Source organism: Serinus canaria, chromosome Z, assembly GCF_022539315.1.
Source record: "Serinus canaria isolate serCan28SL12 chromosome Z, serCan2020, whole genome shotgun sequence".
Lineage (NCBI taxonomy): Eukaryota > Metazoa > Chordata > Aves > Passeriformes > Fringillidae > Serinus > Serinus canaria.
The window spans coordinates 217,632-244,455 of NC_066343.1; the positions used below are offsets into that span (position 1 = coordinate 217,632).

The window sequence follows — 26,824 nt, forward strand, 5'->3', positions numbered from 1 at the left end:
TTGCTTTTGTCAAGGGTTGTCACAAGAGAATTAAGTAAGTTTTTATGTTCATCATACTGCCTGTGTATGTTTTTGATGTTTGGTACTGACTTTCTATTAATGTTCTTATAATGAGAACTTTTGCTGATTTTAGTCATTAAATGCACTGTACTCTAGTCTGACATAGCTCTGCTCTACGGTAACTTCTGCTAGATAATGACTGTGCTTATCAAAAAGCAAGAGCAAAGAGAAATTTTCTTTATTAGTCTGCTCCCTAAAATGTTCAGTGGAAGCTGACTACATGGAATTTCTTTTCAGGTTTTTGATTGCTTCCCGTGAGACAGGGAAAGGCAGAATTCTTTATTAAAAAAAATAATCTTGGCAGTCTCTGAAGAAACCTTCCCTTCTTTTCTTTTCATTTTTCCTTATCTGTCTTCTTACCTTATTACCACACTTTGGCTTAAATCTGAAGTTATCTCAATATCACTTTGAATGGGAAAGGATCTGTATTTTCTTCTCATGTTAGCAAGATAGGTGCTTCTTTAATGTGGTTTTCTGTTCCAGCAAATCAACAGCAAGGTGGTAGAATCTGTCAGCTTCCTAGAAAAGAAAGAATTTGAAGAGCATTAATTTGAAGCAGTTAGGTAGAAATTAATTTTTTTAAGGTCATGTCTCTTCCCACACAATACTTTTAGGTTCCTTTTTTTTTTTTTTTTTTTTTTTTTTTTTTTTTTTTTTTTTTTTTTTCCCCTTTCCCCCTGTTCTTCAATGTATCTTGTTTCCCAATATACTTGTTCTGGAGCAGCTTCAGCCCTGTGTCCCTCCCTCTTTGCTCCTTTACAGGATGGCTCTCCCTGTCCTCTTCAAATTCGTTCCAAGATTTTTTTTTCCAATTATGTTCCGAGCTGTCTGTTCCAAGGCAGTCAGAGTATATATAATCTAGTGCAATTGTTTTTGCATATATTGTGATACTGGTCTGTAATTTACACCAGTGCTAATTTACTGTTTTTTGGTTTTCTGAGGTTTATTAAGATCTGTAGGGAAACCTTAGCCAAAGTAGGTATTTACAATTCATTTTGCATGGTCTTGCAGAACCTGATTCAATTTCAGATCTCTTTCTCCTTCTCTCACTAGAAAAGTTTCTGCATAAAGGAATAATGAAACATTCCGATAGATTAAGGGACTATAAATGCAGTTGTGAACTTGGTCTTGAATTCATTTGAGCTGGAAAACTGATTATCTGTCTACACCAAAGCCTTGGTTAGGAAAAGAATCTTAAAAGGGGGATTCTTGAGAGGGATACTTCAGTAGTTTCTTTGAAAGTATTTCTGTAGTTTCCTCCTCTCTGTCCAAATTAAGGAGATGCTATTAGTTTTATGCATTCATGTGATGGAAGGCTTCCTGTTCTAGGTCAGAAGCAGGTTTGGCTGAATTTCTTTACTGCAGTTATCTACTCTCTTACAGCAGACACATAATCCAGCATAACTCTTTCATTTTGAGATAAAAATTACACTAACTCAACTTGAATGAACATATACCTCTACTTACATCCTGAGCCCTATGAAGTATGTGAAGTTCATTGGGTAAAATGAGTTAAACTACATTTTCTCTGACACACATTGTGTTGCACTGCCGGAATAAACCTGTAACTCTTCAAAAGCAAGATAACTGGTTCCTTTCCTTAACCAACCATCTTACCTTTCCTTTTCAGTCACAGATGTTACCTGTGGAATGCTATGAAGTGGCAGTTCTGTACAGCTGATGCTGTTCATCTTGCCAATTTTTAATTGGGTTAATTCACCTTTTCTGCTTGCTTTTCCTTCCATGTAATGCAGATTAAAGGTCCAAAATGTAATTGTTGGATTCACTGCTTTGTTCTTTCGTTGTAACACACAAAACCTAAGTACTAAAGTAATACATGAATGAAGGCTACCTTTTCAGTATTTTAAAATATGTCCTGAGTTTTCAGGTCTTTACATTTACGTTTGTCTATTATGAATGAATGCTCCATAGTTTAGAGTTTTTTAAGCATTCCAGATAGTCAGAAATTATACCAAACAGTTCAGCATCAATTGCATCAATTATAGTAACTTTTTGTTGTTGTTGTTTCTCTCACTGTAAATTGCTTAAGGACTTACTCAAATAAATATATAAAATATGGCTTGAAAAATCCAAAGTTCTGGAATTTATTAGTAGACTTCCGTCTGCTACTACTGATAGTTGAATTACTAGTTCTCAAAGGAGAACACCATAAGGTTGAACTGGAGTGGAGAGACTGGTTTGGTTTTGCACTGCGGTGGTTAATTTCAAATTAATTCGTGTTGAGTAGAAGTCTCGTACTGAAAGGAGCCTTCCAATTCACTGTGTACCATTATAAAGAGGAAAAAAGTCCTACTTCTTTAAATTTAATATAAATTATGATAACTATTCTGCAGTCTTTGTACAGACATTTGGTATGATTTTTTTTAAAAATCAAAGTTAAATCATATTATTTATATTATAGCTATGAAGTACTACAGTAACCACAGGGAAAAACTAAATCATCAGTTTATTCTAGTCGTTCATTCACCATTCCTCTCACTGTGGTACATGTGCCTTATATATACAAGGAAATCAGAAGAGCATGTTGCTTAGTTGTGGATACTGAGCTTTTATGCCAGGGAGAAGTATGCAAAAAAGTAAATTTATTACGTAGTCTAATGACATTCCATCCACACTGGTGATACATAGCAAGTAGTGATGGATTGTTTTCTTGCTGACTGATATGTATGCATTAACTTTTATCAATTCATCAGCTCCAAAGAATATGAAGTAGGCAGCAGGATTGTCCTGAATGAGGCATTATAAATACGATCTTCTGTTCCAGTATTAAATTACATCCTGCTGTATATTGCAACACTTGGACAGTGAAAAATCTGCTGGAACCGTTGACAATTTCTGCAAGGCAGATTGGTGTACTGGCTTTGCAGAAATGGAAAAAAAAAGAGGAAGTTCTTGGTTTTATGGATTTTTTTTTTTCCATGTGCAGAAAGTAAAAGCAAATATCTTTATAATGGAAAGAGAAAGTGTTTGAGAGAGGCAGACTGATATGCTAAATGTAAAACTAATAGCGGACTTCTCTTGGAGCGTGGTGGGTGTTTCAGAGGCACTTTGTTGCCTCTGAAAGTGTCTGGGCCTTTCTTTGTGGAAAAACTCCCTCCACTCAGGAGCACATGTTCCTGCTCTGGATGAGCCTGTATTCCCTCCCAGCTGCTGTAGCTGGCTAGCCAGCTGCTGCACTAGATTTCAGCTGCAGTGCAGGTCATTGCTTGGCAATTTTAGCGTACCATCATCACCAGTTAATGATTTGGCTGTTCTTGAGCTGACTTTCATGATCTAGTCAGCAAGTGCTTGGGAACACTTTTTAGCCTAATACACATAAACTGTTACTTAGACTGGAGTTATAGAAGTAATACATATGTCAGTGTTTGGGAATTCTACAGGAGCACTCTTAATCATAAATAGGAGCAGACCCTGATAGTGGTGTCAGTGCAAGGCTGGAAAGGGAGTAGTGAACTCTAAAAATTTAATCTGTATTTTAGATTCTGCTACCTGGATTTGCATCCTACTTACTTGGGTGTTACAAGGAAAGCCATGTCATTATTCATGTGGCATTTTTGAATTCATATGTATACTTTCTTTACAGATTGCCATATATTTTTTCTTTAGTTTACAGGTTACTGTTAAGCCATTGAAAAGAGAATGATCCATTCATATATTGATAAAAACCTTTTTGTTTACTCTTGCTGGTATTTTTTCCTGAAATAAGATGATATGTTGAAAATAAAACTATATTTTTATTTAATTGTAGCATTGTTTTGGTGGAGATAATGTACCTGAACAACACTTTTTTTCCTTTAAGTGTTCATGCGTTGCCAATTAAGCCGATTACAAAAAGGACATGCAACAGATGAGTGGTTTCAACTCAGTTCCTATGTACCATTAAAGGGTATTGAGCCAGGATCTTTGCGTGTTCGAGCACGATATTCCATGGAGAAGATTATGCCAGAAGAAGAGTACAGTGAGTTTAAAGAGGTATGAACTTAAATTAAACCATTTATGGTTTACCTGTCAAAACTAATACTTTTCAGTAGTTGAGAGGGATCTCAGTAACAATGGTTGCTGTAAATCAAACAATATTTTTAAGTGACAGGTGTATATATATTTGTGTGTGTGTATATATATATATAGATATAGATATATAATATTTTTCCAAAACTGTTATATGTAAGGAGAAACTTCTGAATATTTTAAATTTGTTTATCTTTCAGCTTATACTCCAGAAAGAACTTCATGTAGTCTATGCCTTATCACATGTTTGTGGACAGGATAGAACACTGTTGGCTGGCATTTTACTGAAGATTTTTCTTCATGAAAAGCTTGAGTCCTTGTTGTTACGAACGCTGAATGACCGGGAGATAAGCATGGAAGGTACTGCACTAAATCCCACAAAAGTTTACTGGAATTCTGGACAGGTGGGGAGGAAAGGGTTTGAGTGCTGTCTTTTTTTTTCTCCTCCTTTAGTTTTAGCTTATGTCAAAGAGTAACCATGTTCTTCCTCTCTTTTTGATGATTCCTTTTTTCAGTTTTTCTCTTTCCAATTTCTTTTTTCAGATGAAGCTACTACCTTGTTCCGTGCCACCACTTTAGCAAGCACACTTATGGAACAGTATATGAAAGCCACTGCAACAAGTTTTGTTCATCATGCGCTGAAAGACTCCATACTAAAGATCATGGAGAGCAAGCAGTCTTGTGAGGTGATACCTTAAACTGTGTTTTTAAACATTTTGGTTCATTGACATAATAATCCATTGGTTATTAACTGTTGTGTTTGCCTTAAATATTAGTTGTAGAGACATTTAATAATTTTTTAGAACAGGACATTTTTTACATTCAGAAATACAGGAACTGAGTTAAGAGATGTTTTTACATTTTTTTCCTGGATTTTGGCTTCAAACATTATTCATAGTAGAACTTAATAAGTTTTATAATCAAAATTTCTTTTAATTATTTAGCAGGCATTCTGCAGCTGTTACTGAATGTCCTAATCTAGGGAACTCTTGTTGAACTCAAGATACTGTAGAAATCAAGATCTGAACTAATGTTTTAATTGTAAAATTCCATATTAAATGTTTGTTAATGATTCTGAAACTCTTTTTAAAATGACCCTCCTAACTCCTGTGTTTCACTTTAACTTCATTGTGGAAAATATGGGAAATTTGGATTGAGAGAGACAATAAGTCACTCAGATGAAAAAATGGTGAATATCCAAGCTGATAAAAGTCTCATACGTTGATTAGAACTTAAAACTGTTGCTTTGCATTCCCTGACAAGTTACTGAAACATGATTGAGTTCTCTAAGAGACTTGTACGGCAGCAGAATATTTCATTTGCTTTGAAACAGTACTCAATGTGTAATATTCAGAAACCATATATATATATATATATATATATATATATATATATATATGTAGTTCTAGATACAAGAATAAACATATTCTTTTTCTGTTTTAGTTAAATCCCTCGAAGTTAGAAAAAAATGAAGATGTAAACACGAATTTGGCACATCTCCTCAGTATACTTTCAGAATTGGTGGAGAAGATATTCATGGCTGCAGAGATACTGCCCCCGTAAGTTTGCACTTTTCTGTTCAGATTTATATTTAAAAATTTGTGCTTCCAGTAATAACATTGCACATTAAAATGATGTTCTTACTGATTTATCTTAGTGTTGCTGTATAGAAACAGAGAAAATTGATAGGGGAAAAGTAACGCTTCTGGCAATAATAGTGTTTTACAAAAGGCACATTTGGTTTTCTTTTAAAGGAGAAGCTACTAGACTCAAGATCAGGGACAAAATATTTTTACAAAAAGATAGAAGACAGTGGTAGTAACAGACAGTGATGTGTATTTGTCAGTCTTTCTTCTCTGAGAAAGAGATGGAATTATTAACAGCGTATTAGAAATACAGCTAGGTAGTAATAGTGATACTCTATGTCTGTTTTTGTCTGCTAGGGAAATGCAGAGGCTCTTTTTCCCCCGCTTCTTTTAATTGATAAAGTAACTTGTTTTCATATCACAGATTTGAATAATCTAATATAAAGTGGATAATATAGAATGTCATTAGCTTTTAAAGTATATGAAACCCTCAATTTTCAGTCATTGGAGTAGCATGGAATTTTCTTTTGTGTTAGCCTTGCTGGCAAGGTTAGCATTGAAAATTGCAGTCCTTTTAAGTATATGATGCAGTGATCAACATTTTCTGAAATACACCTCAAATGTCCTTTAATTTTTTTTTTTTTTTTAATGGGAGGGAACTATTGCTATGGTGCTTAACTTTCTTTTTTCACTGTATGTCATGTATGTAAAGAAAAGCTTTTGTTTAGTTAAGAGAGAAATGAAAAGAAAAATCAACCATCGGAGTGGTCTTTTTTCAAAAAGGGAATGCTACTTAAGTAAACAGTTACAAAACATGTAATGCGCATCTGAATGATCACAGAATAGTTTTTGTCATTTATGAATTTACTTTTTAAAACAACTTTAAAAATAGAATTCTTATAAATTTGTGAACTTTAACTAAGAGTTAATTTATAATTTAAAGATTTGTCTAAGTTATTAATATAAAGTTGATAATAGTTCTGCATCAAGTAGGAGGTTGGTCTGGGTACTTTCTGACCAGCTTTTTTGATTCTGTAAGTCTAATAGAATGAGTAATTGGCTACTATTTCTGCAGGACATTGAGGTATATCTATGGGTGCCTACAGAAGTCTGTTCAAAACAAATGGCCAGCTAATACTACCATGAGAACCAGGGTTGTTAGGTAAGTTACTTGTCAACCTTATTCTGGAAATATTTCTTGGAAGCCTTGTTGGAGACGTACTTCAGGGTGCTTATCTATGTTTCTTTCAGTGACAAAACTGTATGAACTGACACAGGTTACTGCAGTGTTTAAGATATTTATGATGATGAAGCACAATGTCCCAGTTCAAGATTGAGCTTGCTGAATTCTTGGTCTTGTTCTTAGAGCCTTGCCAAAATAAAATTATGTAGTATAGAGGTTAGTATATAGCTTTACTTAATGGTTTTAACTTCAAATTTACAGTACTACAGCCCAATCATGTTGAAATATTCTGGAGCTCCTCTGAAAATGCTGCTGGAGGTTACAGACCCTGGCTCTTCTGAACTTACACCAGCCACCGAAACTCCAATCTATATTATTAAACCAGCACAATACAAGACTAACTCTAACTCTGTTCGTTGCCGGGGCACGTCAAATAAAAACCTTCGACAAAGCTGTGGTCTTGACACTTTTTCTAAATGTGGCAGGGATTTTTAGGATATCAAAGCCTCAGCTTTTCTTTTTGTGGTGTCAGGTAGTTGTGTAGTTAGCAGAGGTTAATCTCCCATGGAGGGATCTTTCAGAGTATTTCTCTTTGGCTTGTATTTATCATTTTGACACCAGAAGCCTTATGTGTTTCCTACTGTAAAAGTGGCATTGCCTTCAAATGGAGACTGCTCCTACTTGAGAGCTTTTTTTACTCAGAGGGGCTAAGCTGCTGGAAGGCTGTAAAAGTCAGTAGTGAATTCCATATCTCTGCCTGTTCCTCTCCAGCTCCAATCTCTGCCTGTTCCTCCCGTGCTCCAAAGAGGACCATGTAGCTTTCTTTAGTGAACACACAGCTCACTTTCAGGGTTTTCCCAGTGGTCTCCACTGGATGCTAAAAATATTTTATCATTTGCTTTTGTGGTGTTCCATTTTCACAAGTGGATACTAGAGATTTCTCTTTGAAGTGCAATTTCACAGCTTCTAGTGATGTTTATTACCTTCCATTGCACTATTTTTGGTTTAAGAATGATTCAATATTCAGAGCCAGATGGACAGTTTTTGATATCTAGGTGTCTTCTCTGTTGTATCAGTTGTAATGTGCTACCATTTCTCTCTGGTTTAAAACTCCATTATAGGTATTTGCTCATTCCTAATTTAGGCAGGTTGACAAAGGTACGGAATATCAGATCTTCTCTATCTGCAGGGTCTCTGCTATATGTTTACCTTGTTGGCCTTCAAATTTGGGCACTTTTAAAAGAGTAACTGGTGAATGTGACAGGACTTGAAAATTATTTACTGACTTGTAGCTTTGAATTCTTACCACAAAAAGTATTTTAGCTTAACCTCTGGCCAAGAACTGTTTTCTTACCAGCCCATAACTTAAAGATACCAAGCATGTTCTGTTATAGATATATCTTGGACTTAGAGAAGGTGCATCAACCTCTCTACTCTTTGTCGCTTTAAAGAAATGTGGACTAACTGTGTACTTTACAACAGGCAAGGTTCCCTTCCTCCTTTTATTACAAGTCAGGCTCTGGTATTGCTGTGGTGAAATCCACCCTGCTGGTGGAGTCCCAGGATAAAATTACAGATATTTTAGATTGATTTAATTGGTCTGTATGTCACTTCATTATACAGCAATTAGCTGGAGTTGAGGTTAACGTTAGTGATGATTTTTACCTCTTGTATTAACAGGAAAATAGATTTTTCTCATGCTGCTGAAGCCTATTCTGGGTTCCTGTTGAATGAATTCCTAGTTCTGCAGTTAGAACAGAGCACTCTTTTTCCAGCTTTTAAAAATGGCAGCAATTCTTTCATAGTGGAAAGCAGCAGATCCCTCATTTTTCTACTGAAAATCCTGATCATCAGGATAATGGATCAGCTGAAGCTGACCTAAAGGTGTGTTCTGCCAAGAGAGATCTTTTTGCTCATCAACTCCTGTGCTCCAGCTTACAGTGACTTGGGGAAGTGGCTGGCTGTGAGATGAATGACTTGCAGTAGCAGACAGTGGAGAAATTTTTGGGAGGTCAGAGACCAAGGCTGGCTCCTTTTTGAGACAAGCATGGTCTGGGACTGGCTTCGTTATTACTTGGCAATTAATTTTTTCCTACATGATTTAACAGTTTGTTCAGCTTTATTGGGAAATCCATGTGCCTCTTCTTTCAGATTTCATTGCAGTTCATAGAATCATAGAATGATGATCTTGATTTATATTTTTACACATCACAGGCTAGTTTATTGGTGTCTCAACAAGATCCCACATTATCTTTATTCCTGAAAGACTACACAATTTTACTTGCATTTTCTAATGGTTTTGAACAAAATACAATTTTATTTCATTTCAGTGGCTTTGTTTTTCTTCGTCTGATTTGTCCTGCTATCCTGAACCCAAGGATGTTTAATATCATCTCAGGTGACTATGTGTTTCAGATCGAATCTATACTTTATGCAGCAGGAGACATGAAATCACTGTAGTATCTAATGTAGCAAAATAGGAAGTTTTTTTGAATGCTGTGCTGTTTTTTTGAATGTTTCAAGTCAAGTTATCCACATCATTTGGCTAAGTTTTTCTTAGGGTATTGGCTTTTCACCCTCAAAGCCTTGATTGTGGATATCCCCAGGTTAATTCTAAAGTCCAAAAAAACATCCATTGTGATATTTAATAATAAAATTTTAAGTCAAGTTCTAGCATTGCTTAATGTATTTTAGCACTGTAAAAAATGTAATTATGGGAACTTTAGATGTCACTCTCAATACAGTGCAATGCCAGAGTTAATAGATGAATGCAGTGATATTTCTGAAATGTACAAGATTTATAAAGTTGGTATGTGTGTCTACAGAGCTTGGAATACTTTGTGCACCTAGAAAATTTTTCTTGAACAGTTTGTTGGAATGTCCTGCTTAGATGGCTTCCAGCATTAGAGTGGTGTTTTGACTCATTAAATACAGTAGATGTTAGATATAGAATCTTAAAGATGAGAGAGGTATGACCTTCAGAAAGGCTGAAAAATAGGAAGTATAGGAGAAAATTTAAAAATCTGGTTCAGAAGAGCTTTTTTCGTTATTCAAAGACAGTTTTTAAGACAATGTGGCTTGTTTTCTTATCATCAGTCTTTAAACTAAATGAGAAGGACTGTGTCAAACAAAGTTCCTTTCTCTCACACAGTAATAATTTCTGTCCATGCTTTGGAGAAAGCATTAGACGCATGGCCTGGAACAAGTGATAATTTCTTTGTCATTTTATTATCTTTGGGTAGTTTGCACGTTAGGTTCCCTCCTGACTTGGGTTGCACTGTGACTGCAGGTGTAAAGAACTACTTAAAAATTTGAGTAATGCCTTTTGCGCTTGTCCATTACAATCCTGCTGAGTTACCTCCAGCTAGTATTCTCGACAACTGTTAAGGGAAACTTACAGACCATATAACCTTAAAACCCTGTCAGTGGAATGTTTTCAACCAGGCCATTTACCTTAACTGGAGAGAAAAGTAATTTTCTGGGTAACATCACTTGTTGGAAAAGAAGTTCTAACTGACTTCAGTGGTTAATGTGAAGTGTTCATAGTCACAGTCATGACAGACTGGAGTTTCATGGAAATACAGGCTGTGATTGCATGTAACATGCATTTTATCTTCCTGCTGCCAGTAACTTAAATAACTTGTCCATGCCCACTTATGTGAGTTTAAGCAGATAAGAAACATGTAAACTTTCTTTTTTTTTTTTTTAATTTATTTCAAAGGTATATATTTTAACAAGTAGTCTTCATTTCAAGAAAACTCAAGTTTTGAGCAAATGGTTATCATTTCACCTAAATCTTAGTTAGACTTATTTATTTTGCTTCTTCGTCTGTGTGCTACTATTACAGAAAATAAGGTGATCATATTAATATGGCTTTTGGACATTACAAAAGCAATATGTTTTCCTTTACCAAGTGACATCTTTCACATGCAGTTGTTTTATATTTAAAACATCAATAAAAATATGAATAAGAATTTATTTTCATGTGACTGCTGTTAATTTTAAATGTAACAGCCAGTGACTCTCTACTTTGCATTCCTGCCAGATTCTCCTTCCCCCACTGCTGCAAGAACATTGACGCTGGTCGCCAAGTCTGTGCAGAATTTAGCAAATCTGGTTGAATTTGGAGCTAAGGTGGATATAATTTTACATATAGAGAACAACCTACAGAGAACTGTGCTTCCAGTACACCTTTCATATGTTCCTGTTCAATGCTTGCAAAAAATTTGTTGCTATTTTCTCATGCACAACCTACGACTTTCTCTTCCTCCACTTTGACCTTGTATTTATCACTTGTTTGTTTGGTGTTTTCTGTGATAGAGCACTTCAAAGCTCTCCTGTTTATACTATCATACTGCTAGACATAATTAAGTCTGTAAGTCAAGCATACTTACTGCACTAAGAAGTCCAAGCTTTCAATTGAAATTTCTATTAAAACACTAAGGGAATGCCAGCAGTGACTGGTCTTAGTTTCCAGGCTGAAACATTGCTAAAAGTACATCTGTTGACTTAAGCATAATTAACATGACCTCAGGCTGGTGTGAGAAGGCTGTTTCTCTGACACACAGAACTTGGAATGTAAGAGTTAATGACAAAACATGAAAGAAAGCACTTGTTCATGATGACACCTCTGAACACAGAGCATCTATTCACTGCAAGCAGGTATTTAGAGACACTCATCTTGAAGCAAATTTCTATCTGTAAGGAATTCTGAATCACAGGTTGTCTATCTTGAATACGAGAAAGCCAAATTTCTGTAGTCTTTGACTGCCAGCACACCAGATATTAAAAATACACATGAAAAAAAAAAAAATTTATTTCCATTTACATACTCATTTTGCAGTGTCATTTGCCTGACTGCACTGTGTTCATCTCAGATGGGACAATTATCTTGGCAATCATTCGTTAATGAATACTTTTTAAAATTATTAGGAGCCATATATGGAAGGGGTAAATCCATTCATCAAGAGCAACAAACATCGCATGATCATGTTCTTGGATGAGCTTGGGGTAAGTGGTTAAATAAATATTTGCTGAAGCTACATAGCAGAATTGTAAATTCGAATATTTTATACCTCGTATTAACTAGCTCAGCAATGCATCAGCTGCCACATAATTTTGAATGCTTTTATCTGAGTACATATTTTAATACTTATTTAAAAATTGCTGGTCTGTCATATGGAATTAAAACCATCAATTATCTTCTTAAGATTTTATTAATTTAGTGCCTCTGTAAATGTGAGAAGCTGAAATAGATTCTGTAGCCATGAGATAAGAAGTACTGGGCAAAAATACAAACCTTTCACAAACAGTTTTATATATAACTTGTCATATGGTTTTGACCACAGACTGAAAGTAAATTAAGTAATTTCTCCTTAAAAAATATTAGGTTCAATTTCAGTTAGCACTGGCAAAAGCTTCACTGCATGCATTCTACATATAGTAGTTTGAAAGTGAAATGCTGTCACTCCATCTTTATAAAATGTGACTATTTTGTGGTTGTGATTGCTGTAACAGGAGTTAGGTCATTGTGGGTTTTATATATGTATTTTAAATGCAGTAATTTATTTTAAGAAGTGAGATAAAAAAATATGCTAAGCATCCTGAATTAATCCTTTTGAAGTGACCTAGAAGCTATCTCAGAATACTTAAAAAGTGTGGCATTTAGGTAGGTTCCAGATGTCATCCTTCTCTGATTAAATCACAACTTCTGTATATACATCAGTTTTCTTTAAATGACAAGATTTTACATGAGGTCTCTAATAACTGTTGGTTTGAAAATACCTGTTGGATTATTCTGCTGTTTTAATTGCAGCATTATTGGTTTGTCATCAGTTTAATGAGTTACTTGATAGGTAACAACAGATTTTGCTGAATTTTGTTGTTTTTCTCTCATTTAGATTAAAAAAGCTCCCAATGGATGGATTTTTCCCTTCATTTAGAGAGTGTATGAGTCTCAAAATGCTGTAGGTTTCTGGTGAGCTCAAAAGTAGAGCAATACCAAATCTTGTAGTAAGAATTGTCCTAGCACTACAAATTGCAGTATTCTCACAAAACACATGCCTCTGAAGGGAATATAAACAGATAATTATTAATAGAAAGGTGGACTGGAGGTTTAGCTGAAAGACCAGAGTTGGTCTTGGCATCCTAAATCTGCTGTCTTCTACTTTGTTGAAGAATGTTCCTGAGCTTCCAGACACTGCAGAGCACTCTCGAACTGACCTCTCCCGTGACCTAGCAGCTTTGCATGAGATCTGTGTGGCACACTCGGATGAGCTCCGGACGCTCAGCAATGAGCGAGGCGTGATGCAGGTGAGTTAACACAAATCACAGGTGCTGTGTCCTGAATTACTTCTCAATACTGAGGAATTCTTTTGTGGTATTTCTTTTGTGGTATTTATTTAGATGTTTTGTTTCACCAGGGGGTTATTAGCTGTGAAGGAAATAGTTAATCCATAGTTTTGTCCCCCCATGCAACAAAACCAACTAGTTTTGGGTGTTTTATTAAGTTTCTAGAGGAAGCCTTAAACCCACAAAATTACTGCCTCCTGACAGACTCTCTCTGTCTTAGTTTTCAGATCTGGATTTTTTTCAGTTAAGAACCAAATTCACTTTCGTTAGCTTTCTCTTAATACCTCATTTCTGCTTCCAATGTACTTGTATGCTTGGAAAACTCTGTTGGCAAATTTTAATTGTGTGTTAGCTCTACACTTCCTCTGCTTTCCTGTTAACCACAAAAAGCAGGAAGATCCATGGGAGGACAGGCAAAGTCCATAACATCATTTTAAGACTATCCTTATTGGCAAGGGAATCAGACATTTACTCTTTTCAATAATATATTTAAACTTCAAGTTGCGGGTCTGATAGGCTGATGCTGAAAATGCTGCTCAGAGAGGCCTTTTCTGTCTTCAGTAGCTAACATGTAGTTTTACTGACTCATTGTCTTACAGCACGTTCTTAAGAAACTTTTGGCCATTACTGAACTGCTACAACAAAAACAAAACCAGTATTCAGTGTCTAACAATATCAGGTAGCAGCTCTCTATGTGAATTTTGCATGGATCCAGCACGCCCAACATGGCAACTCTCACCAGTATCACTTCCTTCTTGCTCTTGCCAAAAATAGCACACCCTGTCACATTCCCAGTGATGTGTGAACTATGCAAAAAAGAAAACAAAGATCCTGTTGGTGAATGATTGTACCAGCAGCTTTTTTTTAAGCTATCTGTGCAGGACATTTGCACTTTTTTTTTCCACTTGGAAACAATGAAATTTCACAACCTCTGAGCCTTGGTGTACAGTTGACCTTCCATGGAGAAAATGCTGTGACTGTGTCTAGGACTTTCAGCACCTCTGATTGCCAAAGTTTTTGCTGTCTGATTGGAAAAGAATTATCAACTGACATGAGAAGAAAGGCGCTGTTCTGACAACCACCTAAAAATAACTGGATAACATTTCTTACTGTAATTTCTGACTGGTTACAATAATTATGACTTTTGACTGTTTCAACCACTTTTAACTTGTATTTACAGTTTCCAGAATTTGATGTTATGGTAGGAACAACCTTTACTGTACACGTTTTATAGAATGCTGTTTCTCTTGCTAAAATGATGTTGAAAGAGAATATGCATAATGGGTCTTGTCAGCTTTATTTTTTTGATATGCCACTGATTCAGTCTGAATAGTTCTTCCATCAAGAACTGTATAGCCAGATAAATCACAATGCTTTTGTAAAACGTTTACAACAGTAAATAATTTGAATTCAGTAAATTTATTGATCATTATATCAGACATGCATGCATTCATTAAACCATTTTATAAAATAGGTATTGTTTGGTCTTTCTTGTACTGTAAGCCTAGCATAAATATTTTTATAAGTGAAAATAAAATAAATCAAGCTGCGTATTTCTAACTCTTTGGAAACTGGCTGCATGGCTGCTGCAGAAATTTTTTAGTGTCTGCACTGGTGGCATACTTTGCAGTGTTTAATATGTGTCATTTTTTAAGCATGAGTCCTCAGTCAGCATGGCCTTGTCCTAATGTCTTAATTTGTACATCTTTGGGTGAGAACGTAGATGTTAAAACTCCTTGCATAGGTTGAGATTTAATAAATTGTTCCCTGTGAGTGGGGTGAGGGACTGGCAGAGTGCCAGAGAAGGCAGGGATGCCCCAATCCCAAGAAGTGTTGAAGGTGACGTTGGATGAGGCTTGGAGCAACCTTGTCTAGTGGAAGGTGTTCCTGCCCATTGCACTCCCACAAAGTGTTAAAAAAGATGAGAAGTAAGATGTGCTATTGATTTAAAGGGTATTTCATCATCACGGTTTGTTAGAATAAAAGGATTCACTGACAAAACTAATGAAATAACCACTAAAATAATTTTATCATACAAATACTGTTGCAAACCTTTACAACACTTAAGAATGTTTTTCCTGTCTATGGGAACTGCCAAATCACTGTCACATAAATCAGAGACTTTGCTTTTGCAACTTTACTGTAATATTTAAGTGGCTCTTGCTGTGTTGCCCTGGTCTCCAGCTGGAACAGCTTTTTGAAGGTGAAAGCTCCCAAATAACATATGTATGACACTAGACAGACACATGTGATGCTCTGCCATAGTGACAATACATGTGTTTGCAACACCTTGTTACTACAGAAGTCTTTTCTTAGATTGTCCCATAACCATGTCAAGTCTATGTTATATTACATTTTAGACAAATAAGTAATTTATCTTTCAGTGTGTCCTACTTAGATCTTTAACAGAGTGTGTAAAAGGGATTATTTTGTGGATTTGGTTGCTTTGGTACAGGCAATATAACATGGTAAAAATACAAACTGAAAGACAGAGCTGCCTACCTAATTTGTTACACACAAAATGCAAAAAGAGTGAAGCTGGGGAACACCTAAAGCTGCATGTAATGTGTTTGTATTGCAGAACTCTTAACTGGGTTTATAAAAAAGTAAAAAAATCAGCTGGTGTTCTTAACACTACACTGCAGCCACATCAAACTCTTTCTGAACCAAAAACAAGGGCCAGATTTCTTGAAGCTAATCTTGCCAGTGCTGGACCTGTAATGGAAGAGGGTTTAATGGAACCACAATTTTTTCTTTTAGGAAAGTAAAAGGCTTTACCGCCAAGGTAAGAACTAACAGCATGAAGACCTTATGACACATAATAAGGAACCTGTGGCAGGCAGTCACACCTGACACCAGAGGGTAGTTCCTGTAGTGGTAGGAGTCTGTCTTCCTTCAAAGTAATGCTGAATCCATGAGATCATCATCAGTCCACTCTTCCTAATAAAAGGAAAAAACACAGCAGCTTGAACAAGATCTGTGTGTGGTGGTGTGCTCCTTATGGTCTGGATTTAAGAACTTAAAGAGAAATTCCATGAACAGAAGACTAAAAAAATATTTTAACTTGGGGCAAGTCAGGCATTTAACCTTAGAACTAGTTATCCATACCTATGCTTACAGTCATGGACAGAGTCATGTTAGCTGCCTCTTTTCAGCACCTGAGATAAAGAAGTGTGAACTTTATGTTGGATAGCTATGTAGAGATTTCCAAAACAGCTCATATTGCACCTTCTACTGTCCTGTGCTTTTCAGGGCTTTGTAGATTACAAGTCTGATATCAGCTAACTACAGAATTAATGAAGCCATTGATAAGATAGGAGCAGTTTGCACACTCTGTAAGCTTTCAAAAAGTAAAGCACATTTTCTCCCTAATGTCCTGGCCACCTGAGGTCTGCTCTTTCATGTGGTTATTACTCAGAAAAAATTACACAAGTAGAAACCCAGTTCAGTTTCATCAGTAATGAAAAATCATGAATTTCAGGACCTTTGGAACTGTAAAAAAATTAATCATGAAGTGCTGTAGGCTATGTGAATATCCTATCAGGTTACTCCTTTAGGAAATAATTACAGATGTGAATTAAAAAGAAGCTCCAAAATCAAAACTGCCTCAGACTATAGCAGAATAACTAAAACAAATTAAACTGGGGCAGGGAACAAGTGAAACCTCCAAAGCTCATATGGAACTGTTAGTTCTAAGTAATTCTGTCATAAAGTGAAAAGTTTTCCAAGTCCCTGTTTTATGGAGTTGCCAGTTTTAGTATACTTTTGAAGACTGGCATTTGGAATGAAAACTTGTTAAAAGTTTTTGTAGCAATAAAATTATAAAATAAGTTCAAGGCCCCACATGTTGTTAGCATATACCTTCAATGCCAATTTTATTATAATCTTGCTTTAATAATGTTTCAGAGTCTAATTTGACACTATAGCATCAACCTGCTATGATAATCTCTAATAGCAAGACACAAATCTTGTCTTTTATCTTCAGATTTTGGTAGGTGATCCTCTTTCAATGTTAGACTATCAGTATCCAGCATCTTTAGTATCAAAATGAGTCCAGTTAAAAAGGGTTCTACACCTCTGCCAGCATGGACTCTCTCCTGCCCATTGTCCAAACAAAAGCTCTGGAAGGTGTTCATCTCAGATGTGAAGGACAACCTTAATACTATTGTATTTGTTGAGTCACTCTTGTCAGTTTGTCTCCACCTTATACCTGTTTAGACCTGGTCTTATAATGCAGTGTAGCAACCCATCTGTAATTCACACAGCCTTGTTAACAAATTGCCTGACATAAATTTAGTCCAACACTCTAAACTGCTTTGAGCAAGAAACCAAATAAAGTACATAAAAACTTTCAAAGAACAATAAACAGCAGGAAGCATGGTCTGCGTGTTCATTCCCCTTTCCACAAAAGACAGGGGTGTTGAAGAACACTTCCAAGCAGTCAGGTATGAAAGAAATCCAGTTCATTTAAAGTGGAAAAAAAAAAAGTTGAAAAAGGTTCAGTCTGAACAACAAATAAAATTATATTTCAGATGCATAAATTTATCTCAGTAGCTGTGTCACCTTTGTCTTGGTGTTAAGAGTGAAAAAAACCCAGGAAAAACTTATACAATCGGTTTACTAACCTCATCCATTTTACATCTTTTTGTGACATATTCATCATCTTCATAACCTTTCCTCTTCTTCCTAACCCAGAAGAAAAGTGAAATGCTTAGGTATTTTTATAAGTTAAGACTCTCATTATTTGACCCCAGGATTACAATACAGACATACCTGTTTCAGAAAAAAAAAAACAAACTACCAAAGCCTCAGCATGCAGCTTGCTGGAAGTTCAGGGTGCAGTCCTTTGCCATCCACATAATTTTTAGGAAAACTTTAAGCCTTTACAAGATTCTTGTTTTAATCACCTGATTTTAAAGCCCTTAGTTCTTATCATACAACATCAAGTGGTCACACCTTAGAAACCACCCAGTATTCCAGTTTTGTGTTACAAAATTATCAGCTTGCTGTGCAGATCCGCACAAAAGAACCTGTTTATGTGTTACTGAAAGCACTACTTTGAGTCTTTCATCTCAGCTTCCAGTAGATATAGCAAGCACACAAACGCTGTGTGCACATTTAAGGGTTTTCATTTTCCATCACTCACACATGTTAAGAAAATATTAATGTTTCTATGCCAATAAAAAAGGCCAAAGTTTAACACATCCAAGATATACTTACGGGTTTGTATTAAATAAGAGGTCCAAGCTGTGACACTTCTCTAACTTCTGTTTTAGAGCAGCAACCTCTTCAGGCCTCGGCAGTTCATATTTTTTTATGAGATTTTTCATGCCTAAAATGGTAACAACACAGCTGAAAGCACACAGATAATTTCTGCTCTGCCTTGTGTTGGGCCTGCATGGCAAGATGTTAGTAGTGGGGGGCCTGTAGGGGTGGCTTCTGTAAGACACTGCTAGAGGCTCCCCCCATGCACAGCAGAGGCAATGCCAGATGGCTCCAAGATGTATTCAGCGCTGGCCAAGGCCAAGCCTAGATGTACATCCACTGTCCAGTGACAGTGGATGTACATCTGTGAAAACAGATTTAAAGGGCAAAATCCAAATGCCAATGCAACACTAATGGCTGCTGGAAAGAGGAATGAGAATGTATGAGAACATCTGCACCTTACATCTACCAGGGTCAGGGAGAAACAGGAAGTGCTCCAGGCATAGAAACAGCTTCCCTTGCAGCTCCTGGTGCAGACCATGGTGAAGCAGCTGTGCCCCTGCACGGAGGTCAGCAAGAGTGTGGAGTATGCAGCTGGACCTGCAGCCTGTAGAGGAGGTGACTTTGGAGCAGGTAGATGTGCCCGAAGGAGGCTGTGACCCCTTGGGAATACCGTATTATGTACCATACCATGTAGGGAAGAGAAACCTACACTACAGAATGTTTGCTGGCAAGACTTGTGAACCCATGGGAGACTGGGACTGAAGGAGCCTATTCCTGAGGAGCTGCATCCCGTGTAATGGACCCACATTAGAGCAGTTAATGAAGAACTGTAGCATGTGGGAAGGACTCATGTTGTAAAAATTTGTAGATGACGTCTCTGTCGGAGAGACTCCACACTGTGGCAGGGGAAGAATGTAAGGAGGAAGGAGCAACAGAAACGTATGGTACGCTGACTAGCCCCCTGCACTGGAGGGTGAGAATTCAGGAGTGAAATTGAATCCAGGACAAAGGGAGGGGTGGGGGAAAGTTCTTTTGAAGATTCAGTTTTCATTACCCTACTCTGATTTAATTGGTGATTAATTAATTTCCCCCACTTGTGTCTGTTTTGCCCATGACAGTAACTGGTAAGTGACCTCTCCCTGCTTAGCCCATGAACTTGCTATTTTCTTTTCCCTGCCCAGCGAGGAAGGTCAGTGATATGGTCTTTGGTGGTCACTTTGCAACTTTGGTCGTCACCTGGCATCAAACTGAGGTCAATCCACTGTACTTGTGAATCAGACAACCCTATCCAGTCTCCAGTGTGGCTGAGTATTGCTTATGTCAGAGTCAGGCATGAGCAAACAGTTCATCCTTCCTTTCCTCATTGTAACTACACTGAAATAAGTCTCCACCATCATCGACTTCACACTGCTCAGCTAACAAGCTTTGAAATACACAGGTATTTCTTGCAATCAACACTGTACCTGCTGTCCCAAAAAAATACCAGTTCCAGTCTTTCTAATAATGCACATTAAATTTACAAGTTTTTTTTCTCTACCACCAGTACTCTGTAGAAGTAATTTACAAATATTTGAAAAATTTCCTTCCAACCATCTTATGTTTACGGAAGTGCTGCCTTTGGGCTAAAGCATCCACAATAACTGAAGTGAAGAGTAAGTGATCCCAGCATTCCTTTCCTTCTCAGCAATGGAAGTCTGAAGACCCAATTTGTTAGAAAACCAGAAAGTAAAGGACATCCTAAATTTTATAAATTAAAGGTAAATTGAATTTGTAGACCCTGCTTACTTGTATGGTGCATTCACTGCTCATGTCAGCCAGCCTAGTTTCACTGCCACCACTCTCCCATTTGAAGTGCATGCATTAACTTAATGCATTCAGTAATTAATTACTTAGTAATTACTGATTACTTACTGGGAATTTCATATAACAGCCTTTTCATTTAAATACAAAAAGGTAATAATCAGTGTACTACACTTCCTTTTCGCTTAGCTAAACCATGGTAGTATTCTTAATATTTGTAAAATATACACACACACAAAGATATTCTCACAGTAGTAAAACTAAGCATCTTCTGAAACATCTTACAGCTGCAAAACAGATGTGCAGTATAAATACTGGCACATCACATTAGTCATTTACCTGGTAGTAGTAGTTATTACATGCAGGCTTTGCCTGAAGCTGTAATTTTTAAGACATGGTGATTTAAAAAGCAATTTAGTTCTGTCCTACAGATACCATTACCTAGTTTTCAAAATAGATTTCTCACTTTTGAATCAGCTGCTAGCACTTAACTGACTCTAGCACTTATGTTCTGAAAGCATCAGGCAGGTCCTCTGCCTGCTTATTTTGTTAATATTATTTTTTTAAATTTATTTGTTCATTTTGTCTTTTTTCCTCTTCCATCCACACGCTGGGTAGTTCGTTCTACTGTCTGCAGTTTACTTAGGCATGCCTTAAGGTGAAGAGAACCCTTTGAAGCAGACCTATCTAAAGCTTTTGTAATTTTGAAAAGATGGTTTTTCCTCGTTTTGAGATATTCTTTAATATACTTTTCCAGTGTTTACTTACATTTCATTTCATCTAGTAATCTGGATAAGGTTGATCTGTCCTCTTTCAGCCTAAGACTTTCTGATAAATAGCTGCAAAGAGACATTAAAGAATAAATTTTTTAAGTGTCATAATAATTTATGGCAATCATTTGTGAGTTAATACACTTTTTACTATTTATAATTAACTTCTCCCAGAGCTTTATAATTAGATAAGTAAGAACGCTTTGTTTACTTCAGTGCTATAAACTGATAAAAAAGCTAATCTGTCACTAAGAATGCTGTGACGGTGTTCACAGGGGTCCCAGGATGAGGGAAGAGACGAGAATGTTGACTCCATGTTTCAGAAGGCTTGGTTTATTATTTTATGACATATATTATATTAAAACTATACTAAAAGAATAGAAGAAAGGATTTCATCAGAAGGCTAGCTAGGAATAGAAAACAATGATAACAATGGCTTGTGGCTGAGACAGTCCAGACAGGTGGACTGTGATTGATCATTAATTAGAAACAACCACATGAGACCAATCACAGATCCACCTGTTGCATTTCACAGCAGCAGATAATTATTGTTTACATTGTTCCTGAGGCCTCTCAGCTTTTTCAGGAGAAAAAAATCCTAAGAAAAGGATTTTTCAGAAAATATCATGGCTACAGAAGTTAACAAAAATATTCCACCAGTCATGTAGAAATAACACTGCCAAATGAAGTATTCTAAGTCTCAGAGAGGTAAGTCAAATTAAGTTTATGACTTTATGACAACGTCATACTATTGCACAATACACCCACAGGACAAGCAACCATTATAGTGGATTTCAGATTGACCAACAGCATTGCATGCAAGAGAGGTCTGCTTCTTTTGGCAGCTGAAAGCTTTTACTAAGCACTGTCTTGCATGAGCCTATGGCTCCCTTCCTCTTTCCAATGAGATCAAACTTCCCTTTAGTAAGAACACTAGTGCACACTGCCTGGATAAAACAGACATGAGCAATCCTCCTCACAAACACCCACAACAATCAAGGAGTTCTATCCCTTCCCCCATGAGAGCAACAGATTTTCCAAAGCCCACACGTTCTGTACCACCTCTAGGAGCTGTACCTGATCACAGGTCCACGGACAATTAGATTCTCTCATGTCTGGCAGCAAAAACTCACATCAAACAGTAAATGACAGGGGTGTAACAACTGTATGGTGTTACAGGTAGACAGACAGGTAACAAACACTTGAATTCTTCCTGAATGTGCCAACAAAGTTCAGACACCTTGAATCACACATTATCTACAAATTACTTTCGTTCTTTTTGCAAGCACAGTTTTTTGAATTTTGGCATGAGCAGTACAGAACATAGATCTAAGAATGAGATCAAGTTTCAAGGTAAAGTAAGCACCTGAATGTTTTTACACAATTCTCAGAAGACAGTGAATCCTTTAAAGAATACTCCAAACACTCTTTATTTTAGAACTAGAGAGATCTGAGATACATTTAGAACAGATGGAAGATTTTTTTTATAAGAACTTTTTCGATTTAGAAAAGGTGTCACACTCCAGATGCAAAATGCTCACAGGTACTGGCATGATATTAAAACATGCCAGGTACAGCTCCTTACAGCAACCACCTCAGCTGTTCATCTGAAGAAAAGCATATGTTTTGTCCATAAGAGAACTAAACCAAACAAACTACATGTTTCAGCAAAGGTATCAAAGTGTTTGATAGCATCTCTGCAAACACCAGTGGCAAGGACACAGAAGGGAAAGAAAAGATTGATTTGAAGCAACACCTTATCCCTGGTGCATATCCATGGGAACTGAACAGTTGCAGCAGCCAAACACAGCACATTACAGCATGCCCATTAGCTGTCACTTCAGTGTAATTTCAGTTGATTCCCAGTTTCTACCACATTTCCACTTTCTTCCCTGTGTAACCCTCAAATTGAGTCTGAAAATCCTATGCTGTTCTAATTAAGGCAAATTCATCAGTTTTTTTTAACTTCTTCTAAAGGAATATGAAATCCAGGCAGCAACTAATTGCTTTGTGAAAATGAACAGTACCACTGCCATTCTAAAACATAAGGAACAGACAAGTGCTAGCAATCAGTAAATACACAAGTCTAGTAATTAAGAATGTCTAGAGCAAAACAATTTTATACAAGAAGCAAACAGATTGTTTAAATCACACATATAAGAAAAAAATACTACCTTTCCATATTAATTCCTGCTCTTGAGCCACTAGATAATATGGCAGCGAGAGCAATCTGTGAGGGAGTAAAGAGCAGATATGCATCTGTCAGAGCCACTCGGTTAAGGAAGTCATCAGCTGTTTTCCTCAAAACTTCAGGATTTTCCAGCACTGGATAGCGAGTCTAAAAAGTAATGATTTAGAAAAAAAGGCAGGTTTTGTCATTCCTGTTCATGAGCTTAGAACTGTATTTTATACAGTAAAAAGTAGCAGACGATATTTTTATTCCAAAAACATCCTAAATAACTTAAAGACCACAAGTAAAACAACTATCTTTCAGGTATCTGTCTATCACTATAGAAATTAGATCATTTAAATCACAGGCACAAAAGGAAAAAAAGCTTTTTAAGACAGTGCATGACAGAGTCAGAGCCACTCGGTGGCATTACTTTACTACACAGAGCATATTGCATATCAGAAAGTATTACCTTAATATCAATTAGAAATCCCTCAAATGGCCTATATGGATTGTGGATGATAAGATGGAAGTTCAGTTGCTGAATAAGCAGAAGTTCATATTCCAGTATTTGTTCAAGAGCTTTTTCCTGTCCAAGAGGACTTTCTCGAAGGTTACCAACAAACTGTGCACTGGATACATTAAATTCATCTACTTTACAGGCCAAAAATATGCATGTTAGCCTTGAGGAGGGAAAAAAACCAAAAAAGCAAACAATTGACATATGCAGCATCCATTCTGTTCATCCATATGTTCTGAATACAGCAAAAAGATAATGAAACTGACCATATTTTGTCTTTACTCCTACTTAAGCTCTCAGATTTTATTTCTTGTTTTTTTCTTTAAGGTCTTTACAAATACAGAGATCATACCTCTAATTTCTATTTAATAGAGTAACTCAGGAAGTGTTGATAACTCACATTATAATCCGAGGATGATGCTCCATCACTGAGTTATTGAGGTAAAAACGTTTGAAATACATGCAAGCTGTTCCCTAAATTGAAAAAAATGGGGAGGGGAAAAAATAAAAATGGATTAAGAAAAAAAGAAATATAAGTATATAAAAAGAAGAAAAAAAAAAACAAAACAAAAACCCCAAAACCAGAAAAGTGTGGATATATACTACAGGCACACAGGATACATTGAGACACTAAGACACACAGAACCATTGAATGTCATTAAGTATTTCTAAGTCCTTATTTTTACCTGCAAGAACCTTACACTACAACTGTAGTACAAAATAATTTTGTTTATTTTTATAGACATGTTTCAGAAGACAATGCTTAAAAAGCCAACAATATCTTTATGAAAAGAATTTGGTATTATAATGAAATTTAAAAATCAAAGGCTGAAAAAAAATCATCCTGAAAGTTGCAAACAATTCAAATCATTTGATTTTTTACATCAGTAAATTTTGCAGCATGTTTATCAGAATGAAAGCCGATGGTTTCCAAACTGAGACTCTGCAGGAGCTGCTTCTCAAACATCAATCTGGCTTCACAGAACATGCCATGGCAGCGACTGCCATCTTTCAAAGACACCCTCAAGCATGGTACCCTTCACCACACCTGCATGGAAAAGGTACGACTAACAGGGGACAACGTAAATCATACATCTTAATGTCTTAGTGAGAGAGAGGCACAACATCACTCCGTTCTTCAGCTCTACATCCCCACTTCTCCCTTCTGAAATACACTCTTCTGCATTCAAGACACATAAGTTCAAGGTAATTTTGCTCTACCTTTGCAGGATAATATTTTGCCAGTACACAATCCACCTTATTTTGTGGTCAGAGGAGAACTAATGCTGGAGAAACATCTGAATGACAACTCCAATTTGGGACCGTCTCCTTTAGCGAATGGGAGATAGCTTCATTATATCATCAAACATTATCATCAACCACTTACGCCTATTTTGTTTCTACTCTTTGCTAAGAGGAAATAAAACAATTCAGTCACCCAAGCAAGTTTAAGAGCAACAAGCAAAAGATGGCGTTGAAAACCATCAGATTTTGAAATGGTCACAAGTGTCAGAAAACGAAACAAAAAAGACAAAAAGCGTCCACAGACTGTAGTGCTATAAGAGAGAAGCGAGATAAAGAGATTTAAAGATATCTGCCCTCTAAAGAACAAGCCAAGCAGCCAGCAAGCGAAGGAATAAAGAGGGCCGAGGCGGCGGCTCCTCCTCGCCTCGCTTACCACAACGGACCGCGGCATGGCGGGCTTGAACGCGGCGCAGAAATCCAGAAGCCTCTTCTCGTAGTACTTGCATAGCGCCAGCTCCTCGTGCGGCTCCAGCAGCACCGGGTCGCCCTGCGGCACCTTGAGAGAAGCAAAGCCGCGCCTGAGTCCGCCGCAGTCTCACCCTACCGCCCCGCGCCCGCAACTCCTGCGTCCCCGCGCACCTTCCCGCTGGCCGCCGCCCTGGCCCGGGCCCGGCGGTTCCCCTCAGCGCGGCGCCGTGCCAGCTCCTCCTCGCCATGGAAGGTCCAGTGCCGGCGCTGCGTGCTGCTGTGGAACATTGCCCCGCAACATGGCCGCACCCGCGCGCGGCACGCCGGGAGCTGCCGTAGAGCGTGGACGCGGCGGGGCGGGCCCAGGACTCTCCCTCCTGGGAGAGGGATGTTTCCGTTTCCTTTTCCAAACGTATCTTTTTTAAGGAGGATCAGTGGCAAAGCAGCATGTCGTATACTTTTGCAGAATGGCAGCACTCTTGTGTTTCTCTTTCGGTTTTATTCATGTATACTTGCAAATTCACATTGCGTTTTTGCAGCCTTACGTCGAGTGCTGGGGACAGTTCTGGGCACCGCAATGTAAGCTATTGTAAAGCATCCACAGGAGGGTTATGAGGATGATGAGGGTCTGGAGCAGAAGCCAAATGAGGAGTAGCTGAGGTCACTTGGACACAATGTTCGGCCTGGAAGAGACTGAGGGGCGACTTCATCATTGCAGCCTACGAGTGCCTTGTGAGGGAGGAGGAGGGGCAGACCCTGATCTCTGTGGTGACCCGTGACAGGACTCGAGTAAATCGCCAGAAGTTAAGTCGGTGGAGATTTAGGCTGGATATCAGGAAAAAGTTTTTGACCCACAGGGTAATTGAGCGTGGAACAGACTCCCCAGGGAAGTGGTGACCAAGTCTGATGGTTCCAGAAGTCTTTGGACAATGCTCTCAGGCGCATGGTGTGATTCTTGGGGTGTCCTGTGCAGGCTCAGGAACTGGACTTTATGATTGTAGTGGTCTCTGCCAAGTCAGTATATTCTGTGATTCTGTTCCCTTAAGTTCCTTCAGTAGTCTCCTGCTTTCTCCAGATAACGACTAGAGATAATATCCAATTATGCTTTTAAGAAAGCAGCATTTCATAGCCTCCACGCTTCAGCCAGAAATTTTAGATATTATAGTATCTAATATTTGTATTTGAAGTATGTGAGGAAAGTATGTAAAACATACTTTTGTGGACAGTCACAGGCCTTGTAGTTAAAAGTGTTACCCAACAAGTTATGTTCTTTTAAAAGGAGTTTATGCCCCGGTGGGGGAAATTGTTTTTAACCTTAGCACAATAGTGTTTAATGCCTATCTAGGATTAATGCTTTGCTTCGTATCATACCGTGCTTACTACAAACACTAGGGATAAATGTGGCTTTAACTCTCTACATCTGTGACTAATAAG

General features: G+C 37.4%; 2 protein-coding genes across 3 annotated transcripts in view; one reads left to right on the forward strand and one right to left on the reverse strand.

Moving 5' to 3' along the window:
- The window catches only part of RASA1 (RAS p21 protein activator 1), a 47,205-nt gene extending 32,521 nt beyond the window's left edge, over window positions 1-14,684 (forward strand). Inside the window, exons 16-25 of the mRNA XM_030237039.2 lie at window positions 3,881-4,053; window positions 4,290-4,449; window positions 4,633-4,775; window positions 5,533-5,648; window positions 6,751-6,837; window positions 9,189-9,256; window positions 10,904-10,992; window positions 11,791-11,868; window positions 13,036-13,170; window positions 13,809-14,684. Of these exons, the coding sequence (XP_030092899.2) occupies window positions 3,881-4,053; window positions 4,290-4,449; window positions 4,633-4,775; window positions 5,533-5,648; window positions 6,751-6,837; window positions 9,189-9,256; window positions 10,904-10,992; window positions 11,791-11,868; window positions 13,036-13,170; window positions 13,809-13,892 (1,133 nt within the window). The 3' untranslated portion in view covers window positions 13,893-14,684. The remainder of the gene's footprint in view (window positions 1-3,880; window positions 4,054-4,289; window positions 4,450-4,632; window positions 4,776-5,532; window positions 5,649-6,750; window positions 6,838-9,188; window positions 9,257-10,903; window positions 10,993-11,790; window positions 11,869-13,035; window positions 13,171-13,808) is intronic.
- Window positions 8-25,730, reverse strand: CCNH (cyclin H). Of its 2 annotated transcripts, none has more exons than XM_030237042.2 (10): window positions 25,562-25,730; window positions 25,356-25,478; window positions 24,078-24,151; window positions 23,630-23,840; window positions 23,162-23,325; window positions 20,986-21,056; window positions 18,430-18,541; window positions 17,835-17,895; window positions 16,059-16,149; window positions 8-579 (listed from the first exon to the last, which is right to left on the reverse strand). In XM_030237042.2, exons 1-9 carry the CDS (start codon window positions 25,676-25,678, stop codon window positions 16,105-16,107), a joined length of 978 nt encoding a protein of 325 aa, XP_030092902.1. In that variant the 5' UTR covers window positions 25,679-25,730; the 3' UTR covers window positions 8-579; window positions 16,059-16,104. The 2 variants fall into 2 exon arrangements, with proteins under 2 accessions (XP_030092902.1, XP_030092901.1); XM_030237041.2 differs by lacking the exon at window positions 8-579 and adding an exon at window positions 14,610-15,924.
- Window positions 25,731-26,824: the final 1,094 nt, after the last annotated feature.

Excerpts from the sequence above, each read along its gene's own strand:
- CCNH (XM_030237042.2), bottom strand. The coding sequence starts at position 25,678 with ATGTTCCACAGCAGCACGCAGCGCCGGCACTGGACCTTCCATGGCGAG. Across the intron at positions 24,152-25,355 it reads CCATGCCGCGGTCCGTTGTG|GGAACAGCTTGCATGTATTT; the intron begins GTAAGCGAGGCG and ends TTTTCAATTTAG. Across the intron at positions 21,057-23,161 it reads GCAGGAATTAATATGGAAAG|CTATTTATCAGAAAGTCTTA; the intron begins GTAGTATTTTTT and ends GTCTCTTTGCAG.